Source organism: Nerophis lumbriciformis, linkage group LG11 (genome assembly GCF_033978685.3).
Source record: "Nerophis lumbriciformis linkage group LG11, RoL_Nlum_v2.1, whole genome shotgun sequence".
Lineage (NCBI taxonomy): Eukaryota > Metazoa > Chordata > Actinopteri > Syngnathiformes > Syngnathidae > Nerophis > Nerophis lumbriciformis.
Window position 1 is genome coordinate 54,170,828 of NC_084558.2, and position 13,524 is coordinate 54,184,351.

General features: G+C 42.9%; 1 protein-coding gene across 1 annotated transcript in view; it reads right to left on the reverse strand.

The window, feature by feature from the left end:
• Window positions 1–13,524, reverse strand: part of nnt (nicotinamide nucleotide transhydrogenase) — a 109,731-nt gene that overhangs the window by 39,426 nt on the left and 56,781 nt on the right. Inside the window, exons 11-15 of the mRNA XM_061966369.1 lie at window positions 12,648–12,809; window positions 1,965–2,075; window positions 917–1,062; window positions 619–814; window positions 275–508 (exon numbers count right to left, since the gene is read on the reverse strand). Coding sequence (XP_061822353.1) covers window positions 275–508; window positions 619–814; window positions 917–1,062; window positions 1,965–2,075; window positions 12,648–12,809 — 849 coding nt within the window. The remainder of the gene's footprint in view (window positions 1–274; window positions 509–618; window positions 815–916; window positions 1,063–1,964; window positions 2,076–12,647; window positions 12,810–13,524) is intronic.

Sequence of the window (13,524 nt, forward strand, 5' to 3'; positions counted from 1 at the left end):
AAGCTACGGGAAGCAGTGTCGATTGTCATTGTTGTTACGCGATTTCGTGAATAAAACTTTATAAAAAAATTTTTTTTTTAATGAATGAAAAACCGTATTTTTTATCACTGCAACCGTAACCCGGAATAGGTTGATGAAAACCGTACTAATTACGGGAAAACCGGAGTAGTTGGCAGGTATGTTTTAACCCTTCTGAAATTGTGATAATGTTCCCCTTTAAAGGTCGGGTTCCACCTAAGAACGTTCTAGCTCCGAGTGCGTTGACTTCCCCAACCTTGCAGCTTGCCGTACGCCACCAGGGAGCCGCTGAAGGTGATGCCGCCGATGTAGGTGCCCAGGTAGGCCACGATCTTGGTGAGGTTGGCGGCGGGGTCGGTGGCAAAGTGGGGGTACTCCACCATGTACTCGGCCACGCAGGTCAGCACCGCCGCCAGACCCACTAGACTGTGGAAGGCGGCCACCAGCTGGGGCAGGTCTGAGATCTGGATCCTCTTAGCGATGGTCAGACCTGCGGAGGAACAGGAAGTGATTACACATGTTTAGTCTGGAACAATTAGCATTCCAATTCAATGATTCAACTTGCACTTCCTGACAAAGTTAGCAGCGATTCCGACTCACCGGCGGTGCCGCCGACCGCCATGGCAAGGCTCATCTGCGCCAGGAGCTCGGGACTGGGCTTGAGCGCCCCGAGAGCGGCGACGATGCCCCCCGTCACTCCCATGATGCCCAAGGCGTTGCCCAGGCGGGCGGTTTTCTGGTTGGACAGACCGGCCAGGGCGCCCACACAGCACAATCCAGAGCCCAGGTACATCATCTGGGAGACCAAGGAGTGGTTTTACACAAGCAACATCTGGACAAACAAAAACCGCAGAAGCGAGGACGATTACCCGACTTTTAGCGGATCGCGCTTGCCCACCTGCTCGATGTTGTATCCAGAATGCAGCGCCGCGGCGTATCCGCCCACGAAAACGCCCCCCGGAAGCAGATAAAGGTAGTTGTACTCGGGGGGGTCGGTGGGACGCCTGAACATGTCCAACATCTTCTTCGTCACCAGGAAGCCGCCTGCCAGCCAGAGACCAGACGTGAGTCACCGGTTCTTGTGGCGTTGAGCTTTAGAGCCAACACTCAGGGCACTTTGAAGGGGCCCTATTATGGAAAACACACTTTTCCGGACCTATTGGTACCCGTTTGTGTGTATTTGGGATCGGCATGAGCTTTGCAGAGATGTTTATAAAACAATGTTGCCTTCTTTCTTACTTCTGGGAATTTTCACCGTTAATGACGTCCACAGATTATCATAGAGATTTACTCAAAGTGCTAGACGAGTGCCTCAGGCTCATAACTTGGTACCTGACACCTGCTAACTATTACCATGCTAACTTTAGCATGCTAACATTAGCGCGTTAACTTTTTAGCCAATTTTGTAGTTGAACGCCCCAGACTCGTAACTTGGTATTTGGACACATGCTACCTTTTTGGCCAATTTGATCGGCCGAAGACCTTATGCTAATTTTAGCATGCAAATACTAATGCGCTAAATTTTTAATCAAATTTGCAGTTAAACACCTCAAACTCATAACGTGGTACTTGACACATGCTAACATTAGCATTCTGGCATGCTAACTTTTTAGGCTGAACACCTCAGTCATATACTTAAGTAATTGACACATGCTAACTGTTAGCATACTAATGTTACCATGCTAACATGAGCATGCTAATGTTAGCATGGTGTAAATTTCAAAGGGTTGGTTTGGTGGACGTATGAAGGCAGGCAAGATTCTTTTATAAACATCTTCTCAAGACCTGATTTGACATTTTCGAGACTTTTGCAATACACGTAAGCAGGTCCCGATAGGGGAGGAAAGTACTAATTTAAGACCTTAGGCCACACTAATACAAGATGAAAACAGTGGTGGAGGATGACTTCTAGACTGAAGTGAGAATAAGTTGAGCGGTCCACTCACCAGCGATGTTGACCGATGAGATGAAGGCGGCGAGCACGGCCAGCGTCTCCGCGGTGCTCGTGGGGGTGTAGCCTCCCCCCATGAGGGACAGACCACCCACGGCCGTCAGACCTGCAACAGTACGGCAGTTTTAGTGTCATAAAACCCGACAAAACATGTTGAACACACACAAACTTTTCATATTTCAATTCTTCAAGACAAATTAGTTTAACTTCCCCAATTTATAGATTTTTTTGAAGAGGGTTTTTGGCTTGGAAATGTGCACAATAACTGCACCTGGAACAGTCCGGATGGTCCTTTTCCTCTTTGCGCTACCGTTTCCAAAAACAATTTGAAATGTGGACTCGTCAGACCACAGAACACTTTTCCACTTTGCATCAGAAGCGTTTCTGGGTGTTGTTGATAAATGGCTTTGGCTTTGCATAGTGGAGTTTTGACTTTCACTTACAGATGTAACAACCAACACATATATATATATATATATATATATATATATATATATATATATATATATATATATATATATATATATTTTGCATGTTCTCCCCGTGACTGCGTGGGTTCCATCCGGGTACTCCGGCTTCCTCCCACCTCCAAAGACATGCACCTGGGGATAGGCCCCGCCCACCTCCAAAGACATGCACCTGGGGATAGGTTGATTGGCAACACTAAATTGGCCCTAGTGTGTGAATGTGAGTGTGAATGTTGTCTGTCTATCTGTGTTGGCCCTGCGATGAGGTGGCGACTTGTCCAGGGTGTAACCCGCCTTCCGCCCGATTGTAGCTGAGATAGGCTCCAGCGCCCCCCGCGACCCCAAAAGGGAATAAGCGGTAGAAAATGGATGGATGGATATAGATATATATATATATACATACATACATACATACATACATACATATATATATATATATATATATATATATATATGTATATATATATATATATATATTATATATATATATATATATATATATATATATATATATACACACGTATATATATATATATATATATATATCCATATATATATATATATATATATACATATATATATATATATATATATATACGTATATATATATATATATATATATATATATATATATATACATACACGTATATATATATATATTATATATATATATATATGTGTGTGTATATATATATATATATATATACAAATCATCTCAAACCACAACAAAACAATTGCAAATGAGCCGTCGGCCCCCGGACAGAGCGACTCCAAAACCAACAAAGGCTGTAACTGTCGAAAGAAACCTGATTGCCCTCTCAACGGAGGGTGCTTACAAACATCAGTTGTCTACCAATCTAAGGTAACACGCAAGGACATTAACACATCCGACACATATGTAGGATTAACCGAGGGAGAATTCAAAACCAGATGGAACAATCACAAGGCTTCTTTCAGGAACAAAAACCTGCGAAATACCACAGAACTCAGCAAACACATTTGGGACCTCAAAGACAATAATGTTGAATATTCAATAACATGGCAAATTCTTGCATCCAACACACCTTACAATAGTGGTAATAAAAGATGCAACCTATGCTTGAAAGAGAAACTGTTTATTATTTACCGTCCAGACCTGTCATCCCTCAACAAGCGCAGTGAAATTGTAACAGCATGCCGCCATAGACGGAAACACCTCCTAGGTAACACATGAGCCAATCACCACGCCCCTACGCCAGCCTGTACCCACCCACTCTGTGCCCTATATAAACCATGGTATGCGAATGCTCCCATTAAAATCTCCTGATGATTGAGGGTACCCCCCCTCATGAAACAGGCCTGTAGAGATGAAATAGTCTTGTGATTTTTTTCCCACACATACATATATATATATATATATATGTATATATATATATATATATATATATATATATATACATACACGTATATGTGTGTGTATATATATATATATATATATATATATATATCCATCCATCCATCCATCTTCTTCCGCTTATCCGAGGTCGGGTCGCGGGGGCAGCAGCCTAAGCAGGGAAGCCCAGACTTCCCTCTCCCCAGCCACTTCATCCAGCTCCTCCCGGGGGATCCCGAGGCGTTCCCAGGCCAGCCGGGAGACATAGTCTTCCCAACGTGTCCTGGGTCTTCCCCGCGGCCTCCTACCGGTCGGACGTGCCCTAAACACCTCCCTAGGGAGGCGTTCGGGTGGCATCCTGACCAGATGCCCGAACCACCTCATCTGGCTCCTCTCCATGTGGAGGAGCAGCGGCTTTACTTTGAGCTCCTCCCGGATGACAGAGCTTCTCACCCTATCTCTAAGGGAGAGACTCACCACCCGGCGGAGGAAACTCATTTGGGCCGCTTGTACCCGTGATCTTGTCCTTTCGGTCATGACCCAAAGCTCATGACCATAGGTGAGGATGGGAACGTAGATCGACCGGTAAATTGAGAGCTTTGCCTTCCGGCTCAGCTCCTTCTTCACCACAACGGATCGATACAGCGTCCGCATTACTGAAGACGCCGCACCGATCCGCCTGTCGATCTCACGATCCACTCTTCCCTCACTCGTGAACAAGACTCCGAGGTACTTGAACTCCTCCACTTGGGGCAGGGTCTCCTCCCCAACCCGAAGATGGCATTCCACCCTTTTCCGGGCGAGAACCATGGACTCGGACTTGGAGGTGCTGATTCTCATCCCAGTCGCTTCACACTCGGCTGCGAACCGATCCAGCGAGAGCTGAAGATCCTGGCCAGATGAAGCCATCAGGACCACATCATCTGCAAAAAGCAGAGACCTAATCCTGCAGCCACCAAACCAGATCCCCTCAACGCCTTGACTGCGCCTAGAAATTCTGTCCATAAAAGTTATGAACAGAATGGGTGACAAAGGGCAGCCTTGGCGGAGTCCAACCCTCACTGGAAACGTGTCCGACCTACTGCCGGCAATGCGGACCAAGCTCTGACACTGATCATACAGGGAGCGGACTGCTACAATCAGACAGTCCGATACCCCGTACTCTCTGAGCACTCCCCACAGGACTTCCCGAGGGACACGGTCCAATGCCTTCTCCAAGTCCACAAAACCCATGTAGACTGGTTGGGCAAACTCCCATGCACCCTCAAGGACCCTGCCCAGAGTATAGAGCTGGTCCACAGTTCCACGACCAGGACGAAAACCATATATATATATATATATATATACATATATATATATACACATGTACATAAATGTATATATATTAGAGATGCGCGGTTTGCGGACACAACCGCGGAGTCCGCGGATAAACCGCGGGTCGGGCGGGTAAAAATAGATTTTAAATAGATGCGGGCGGTTGGCGGTTGAACCAATTGGGAAATATATATACATAGTTAAATGTTGTTACCCACATACGAAAAACGAGCAGCACTCTTTGAAACAGTCAAATATTATCAGGCACCACATCCCAGCAACAAGTGGCGCAAGTGAGCGCTCCTTCAGCGCAGCAGGGCGCATTTTAGAGGCCAGGCGCTCTTGCATGAATCCTGGCACTGTAGATGCCATTTTATTCCTGCATAGTGCTAACAAAAAAAAAAGTAAGTAGACATACGGTTGGATATGTTAAAGGAATTAGTCTACGTTACCTATAGGCTATACCAAATAAGCCCATGTCTAACCTATATTGAGTTCGGTCAGCTAAATAATTTTGATGGTTACGTGTTGTTTGGGCGCACCACAATGCAAAGGAATGAAGGCAATTGCGTTGTTTATTGTGCTTTTTTAATGATATATTTCAAAAGTAATAAAAAGGGCAGAACCTGAAAAAGGAGTCAACATAAAAGGCCTGTTTGCCAATAAAGAAGTGAAAAGTGTCCACGCTGGCTGCCACATCCCTGCTCTGATGTCTAAATGAGCCAAAGACCACCATGACCCCTGAAGATCACAACTGGTGTGTTACTTCCTACCCTCAGCGTGGTTCCTTGGGGGTGATCAAAGTGGTGAGAACACACACATGCAGCGACCTCTGAACCCTCTTACCTGTTACACAGCAGCAACCTTTTTATTAGCACCCCAGGCCTTAAATGTCAGTCTTTTGTATATATACACATTTATATTTACTGACTACATATTTATATACAGTATATACAGTGGGGCAAAAAAGTATTTAGTCAGCCACCGATTGTGCAAGTTCTCCCACTTAAAATGATGACAGAGGTCTGTAATTTTCATCATAGGTACACTTCAACTGTGAGAGACAGAATGTGAAAAAAAAATCCAGGAATTCACATTGTAGGAATTTTAAACAATTTATTTGTAAATTATGGTGGAAAGTAAGTATTTGGTCAATAACAAAAATTCAACTCAATACTTTGTAATATAACCTTTGTTGGCAATAACAGAGGTCAAACGATTACTATAGGTCTTTACCAGGTTTGCACACACAGTAGCTGGTATTTTGGCCCATTCCTCCATGCAGATCTTCTCGAGAGCAGTGATGTTTTGGGGCTGTCGCCGAGCAACACGGACTTTCAACTCCCTCCACAGATTTTCTATGGGGTTGAAGTCTGGAGACTGGCTAGGCCACTCCAGGACTTTCAAATGCTTCTTACGGAGCCACTCCTTCGTTGCCCGGGCGGTGTGTTTGGGATCATTGTCATGCTGGAAGACCCAGCCACGTTTCATCTTCAAAGCTCTCACTGATGGAAGGAGGTTTTGGCTCAAAATCTCACGATACATGGCCCCATTCATTCTTTCCTTAACACGGATCAGTCGGCCTGTCCCCTTAGCAGAAAAACAACCCCAAAGCATGATGTTTCCACCCCCATGCTTCACAGTAGGTATGGTGTTCTTGGGATGCAACTCAGTATTCTTCTTCCTCCAAACACGACGAGTTGAGTTTATACCAAAAAGTTCTATTTTGTTTTCATCTGACCACATGACATTCTCCCAATCCTCTGCTTTATCATCCATGTGCTCTCTGGCAAACTTCAGACGGGCCTGGACATGCACTGGCTTAAGCAGGGGGACACGTCTGGCACTGCAGGATTTGATTCCCTGTCGGCGTAGTGTGTTACTGATGGTAACCTTTGTTACTTTGGTCCCAGCTCTCTGCAGGTCATTCACCAGGTCCCCCCGTGTGGTTCTGGGATTTTTGCTCACCGTTCTCATGATCATTTTGACCCCACGGGAGGAGATCTTGCGTGGAGCCCCAGATCGAGGGAGATTATCAGTGGTCTTGTATGTCTTCCATTTTCTGATAATTGCTCCCACAGTTGATTTTTTCACACCAGGCTGCTTGCCTATTGTAGATTCACTCTTCACAGTCTGGTGCAGGTCTACAATTCTTTTCCTGGTGTCCTTCGACAGCTCTTTGGTCTTGGCCATAGTGGAGTTTGGAGTCTGACTGTTTGAGGCTGTGGACAGGTGTCTTTTATACAGATAATGAGTTCAAACAGGTGCCATTAATACAGGTAACGAGTGGAGGACAGAAGAGCTTCTTAAAGAAGAAGTTACAGGTCTGTGAGAGCCAGAGATCTTCCTTGTTTGAAGTGACCAAATACCGTATTTTCCGCACTATAAGGCGCACATAAAAACCACAAATTTTCTCAAAAGCTGACAGTGCGCCTTATAACCCGGTGCGCTTTATATATGGATTAATATTAAGATTCATTTTCATAAAGTTTCGGTCTCGCAACTACGGTTAACAGCCGCCATCTTTTTTCCCCGTAGAAGAGGAAGTGCTTCTTCTTCTACGCAAGCAACCGCCAAGGTAAGCACCCGCCCCCATAGAACAGGAAGCGCTTCTTCTTCTACTGTAAGCAACCACCCGCCCGCGTAGAAGAAGAAAAAGCGCGCGGATATTACGTTTCATTTCCTTTGTGTGTTTACATCTGTAAAGCCCACAAAATGGCTCCTACTAAGCGACAGGGATCCGGTTCATGAAAAGACAGCAACTGCCTAAAGACTTTCAAGAAAAGCTGGCTACTTTCCGTGCATATTGTAAAAACAAGATAGCTGAAAAAAAGATCCGGCCAGAGAACATTATCAACATGGACGAGGTTCCACTGACTTTTGATATTCCTGTGAACCGCACTGTGGATACAACGGGAGCACGTACGGTGAATATTCGCACCACAGGGAATGAGAAGTCGTCCTTCACCGTGGTTCTAGCTTGCCATGCTAATGGCCAGAAACTTCCACCCATGGTGATATTCAAAAGGAAGACCTTGCCAAAAGAGACCTTTCCAGCCGGCGTCATCATAAAAGCTAACTCGAAGGGATGGATGAAGAAAAGATGAGCGAGTGGTTAAGGTAAGTTTAAGTTTACGCGAAGAGGCCGGGTGGCTTTTTTCACGCAGCTCCGTCCATGTTGATATACGACTCCATGCGCGCCCACATCACGCTGGTTTTTAATATATTATTAAAGTTTGACTGACCTATTTGACTGTTTTTTTGACATTCCTTTAGCGCAGTTAGATGCGGCTTACAACACGGGGCGGCTTATAGGTGGACAAAGTTTTGAAATATGCCGTTCATTGAAGGCGCGGCTTATAACCCAGGGCGCCTTATGGTGCGGAAAATACGGTACTTATTTTCCACCATAATTTACAAATAAATTATTTAAAATTCCTACAATGTGAATTCCTGGATTTTTTTTTCACATTCTGTCTCTCACAGTTGAATCAAATCCTGCAGTGCCAGGCGTGTCCCCCGGCATGTCCAGGCCCGTCTGAAGTTTGCCAGAGAGCACATGGATGATACAGCAGAGGATTGGGAAAATGTCATGTGGTCAGATGAAACCAAAATAGAACTTTTTGGTATAAACTCAACTCGTCGTGTTTGGAGGAAGAAGAATACTGAGTTGCATCCCAAGAACACCATACCTACTGTGAAGCATGGGGGTGGAAACATCATGCTTTGGGGCTGTTTTTCTGCTAAGGGGACAGGCCGACTGATCCGTGTTAAGGAAAGAATGAATGGGGCCATGTATCGTGAGATTTTGAGCCAAAACCTCCTTCCATCAGTGAGAGCTTTGAAGATGAAACGTGGCTGGGTCTTCCAGCATGACAATGATCCCAAACACACCGCCCGGGCAACGAAGGAGTGGCTCCGTAAGAAGCATTTGAAAGTCCTGGAGTGGCCTAGCCAGTCTCCAGACCTCAACCCCATAGAAAATCTGTGGAGGGAGTTGAAAGTCCGTGTTGCTCGGCGACAGCCCCAAAACATCACTGCTCTCGAGAAGATCTGCATGGAGGAATGGGCCAAAATACCAGCTACTGTGTGTGCAAACCTGGTAAAGACCTATAGTAATCGTTTGACCTCTGTTATTGCCAACAAAGGTTATATTACAAAGTATTGAGTTGAATTTTTGTTATTGACCAAATACTTATTTTCCACCATCATTTACAAATAAATTCTTTAAAATTCCTACAATGTGAATTCCTGGATTTTTTTTCACATTCTGTCTCTCACAGTTGAAGTGTACCTATGATGAAAATTACAGACCTCTGTCATCATTTTAAGTGGGAGAACTTGCACAATTGGTGGCTGACTAAATACTTTTTTGCCCCACGGTATATATATATACACATACTTATATATTTACTGACTACATATTTATATACAGTATATATATATATACACATAACTTGTTTATGTGGCTCAATATGAAGGTGGAAAGTGGCTAAGTTTGATAGTAAGATGTGTTTTGAAAAAACATTTTTGTGCACTAATTTAATGGATGTTTGAGGACTTCAAATGGGTGCCGGTGGTGTATTTCCACCATAGAAATAGTTTCAACACTCAGCAGTGTTAGTTTGATGGTGGTGCTGTGTATTTGTGTGGAGCTGATGATGTTTACATTTCAGTGTGTTGATTGAATCATATAGCTTATATACATTGTCATTGTGTGGATTTCACTTTTACAACAAAATAAATACAAGTCCAGTGCAAGACAAAGCAAGATCAACAACAATTAAAGCTGCAAGCAGCATTGGTCGGGCCCGCGTATTTGGCAGGTGCTAGTCCTAAATGTCCCAATACTTTTGTCCAGTGCTAGTCCTAAGTGTCCCAATACTTTTGTCTACTTTTAGTCTGAAGTGTCCCAATACTTTTGTCTAGTGTACCTACCTTGTCTGCATTGTGTGGGCACGTTGGTGCTTCCTGCTTTTAAGCAGCCATCTTAAAAAAACAGCAGCGCAGCGGTTCTTTGAAGGGTCATAAAATCAAAACCGGAGCAGTTAGAAAAACGCTGTTCTGTACTTTTATACACAAGGGTTCAATCTCTCTCCTGTGTTAGTTTGAAGCCGAAACGACAAACGCGCTCAGAGGAGATAGTTTTTGAAGGAAGGTGACCGGTTTTTACAAAAATGTTTTGTTGAAGGGGGAATAGCAAACTTCCTGTAGATTTTTGCTGGGGGTTGTCAATTTATGAAATGTAGGTCTAAGTGAGACCTACGGAGAGGTTTTTGTTTCATGTCTCTCCGACTTTCCCAGTGGGAGTTACAGGCAGTTTTGTCATTTTTTTCTTCCGAGGAGCAGTTTTTTCTCGGTTTTATTCAAAAATTGCTCTAGAGCTCAATTTTAAAATTTGGGGTTAGGTTTTTTTTTTTAGATCGCAATGTTTGCCAGTCCTGATGTGTGCGTTCAGTTTGGTGAGTTTTGAAGCATGTTAAGGGGGTCAAATTAAAGCTCAAAAAGGCAAAAGTGACTGATTTTACTAAAATTTAGTGTTGAAGGGGGAATAGCAAACTTCCTGTAGATTTTTGGCCGAGGAAATAAATTAATAACATTTAAGTCTAAGTAAGACCTACATAGAGGTTTTTGTTTCATGTCTCTACGACATTCGTACTGGGAGTTAGAAAAAGTTTACTTTGTAGGGGGCGCTAGAGCGCAATTTTGAGTTATGTGGTTTGGTTTTTTTACCAAAGAGTTTTGTTCGAGGTTATTTATGTGTGCGTCAAATTTGGTGAGTTTTGAAGCATGTTAAGGGGGTCAAAGTACCGCGCAAAGCTGCGGAATAAGAAAGAATAATAATAAAACCTTACAAATTCAATAGGTCCTTATGTCCCATTGCATAAGGACTCCCACAGGGAGCAGCATTGGTCGGGCCCGCGTATTTGGCAGGTGCTAGTCTTAAATGTCCCAATACTTTTGTCCAGTGATAGTCATAAGTGTCCCAATACTTTTGTCTACTTTTAGTCTGAAGTGTCCCAAGACTTTTGTCTAGTGTACCTACCTTGTCTGCATTGTGTGGGCACGTTGGTGCTTCCTGCTTTTAAGCAGCCATCTTACAAAAACAGCAGCGCAGCGGGTCTTTGAAGGGTCATAAAATCAAAACCGGAGCAGTTAGAAAAACGCGCTTCTGTAGTTTTAATCACAAGGGTTCAATCTCTCTCCTGTGTTAGTTTGAAGGCAAAACGACAAACGCGCTCAGAGGAGATAGATTTTGAAGGAAGGTGACCGGTTTTTACAAAGAATTTGTTTTGAAGAGGGAATAGCAAACTTCCTGTTGATTTTTGCTGAGGGTTGTCAATCTATGAAATGTAGGTCTAAGTGAGACCTACATAGAGGTTTTTGTTTCATGTCTCTCCGACTTTCCCAGTGGGAGTTACAGGCAGTTTTGTCATTTTTTTCTTCCGAGGAGCAGTTTTTTCTGCGTTTTATAAAAAAATTGCGGTAGAGCACAATGTTTAGATTTGGGGTTAGGTTTTTTTCATTAGATCACAGTTTTAGCCAGTCCTGATGTGTGTGTTCAGTTTGGTGAGTTTTGAAGCATGTTAAGGGGGTCAAATTACAGCTCAAAGAGGCAAAAGTGACTGTTTTTAGTACTTTTTTGTCTTGAAGGGGGAATTGCCAACTTTCTGTTGATTTCTGCCCAAGGATGTACAATTATGAAATCTAGGTCTAAGTCAGACCTACATAGAGAATTTTGTTTCATGTCTTTCTGACCTTCCTAGTGGGAGTTACAGGCAGTCTAGGTTTTTTTTTTCCTAGGGGGCGCTAGAGCGCAATTTTGAGTTTTGGGGTTTGGTTTTTTCATTAAAAGACAATTTTCGCAGGTCCTGATGTGTGGGTCAAATATGGTGAGTTTTGAAGCATGTTAAGTGGGTCAAATTAGTGCTCAAAGAGGCGGCCGGTATAATAATAATAAAACCTTACAAATTCAATAGGTCCTTATGTCCCATTGCATAAGGACTCCCTTTGGGAGTCCTTATGCAATGGGCCATGCGGGCCCTAAAAAGAGCTTAAATTGATTCATCTGCTTTGGAACTTTACTAGAACGTCCTGGATTGGTTGTTAGCTGTCTGCCAAGCTGCATAACCTCAACACATATAGTGAGGGCACAACACTTTTATAAACTGGACTTTCAATCCACGCAGGAGGTAATCATTAAAGGAAGATCTCCATCTTAAAACTGAAGAAAGATAAGGAAGACTTCTATAAACAAGTTATCGATGCTTTTGTTCAGAGGGAGCGGCGCATGGACTTCATTTATAAGTAAAGGTAAGACCATAATAACGTTTTTTTTAATCGAATGTGCTTTTTTGTGTGCTACAGTTTGTATGTGTAAAGCTAAAGTTAAGTTAAAGTAGCAATGATTGTCACACACACACTAGGTGTGGTGAAATTGGTCCTCTGCATTTGACCCATCACCCTTGATCACCCCCTGGGAGGTGAGGGGAGCAGTATTGAGTGGACGCTGCACACGACTCACCTGAGATGGCGTTGGTCACAGACATGAGCGGCGAGTGCAGTGCGGAGGAGACGCCCCACACGGTGTGGTACCCCACGATGCCCGCCAGGCCGAAGGTCGTGACCATCTGTGCGAAGGCGGCGTTGGGAGCCGCCAGACCTAAACCCAGCAGTGTGGCGATGCCTGCAAGGACAGCAGCAAGACTGAAAACACAATATTCTATAGAGACTGTGGTACTTGGACCACTAGTGTACTAGTTCTATAGAGACTGTGGTACATGGACCACTAGTGTACCAGTTCTATAGAGACTGTGGTACTTGGACCACTAGTGTACCAGTTCTATAGAGACTGTGGTACATGGACCACTAGTGTACTAGAAAAATACTAAATAATTCATTAAAACACTTTTTTTTTAAAATCAAATTAAAAAAATGTAACAAAAATATTTTTGCATTTTAAATTAAAACTGTCATATTTTTACCATTGCTATCATTCTTACTAATCATCTAAATTTAAATAAAAAAAATTAACAATCATTTTAAATTAAAATTAAGAGTGACATATTTTTACTAAAGCAATTGCTCTTTTCACTAATTATTCACTAATAACTAACATACATTTACATTAAAATAAAAATGTTACAAAATTAATATTAAATTCAAATTAAAAAAGTGTCATTTGTATTCATGTGGTTGCTCTTCTCACTAAAAATCAATTAATACATTTTTACGTTTTAAAATAAAATCAAAATCAGAAATTTCTCAATATAAATTAATATATTAAAATTAAAACAAATCGTTTTAAATTCATAAAACTGTCATATTTTTACCATTGCTATCATTCTTACTAATCATTTAAATTTAAATAAAAAAATTAACAATCATTTTAGATTAAAATT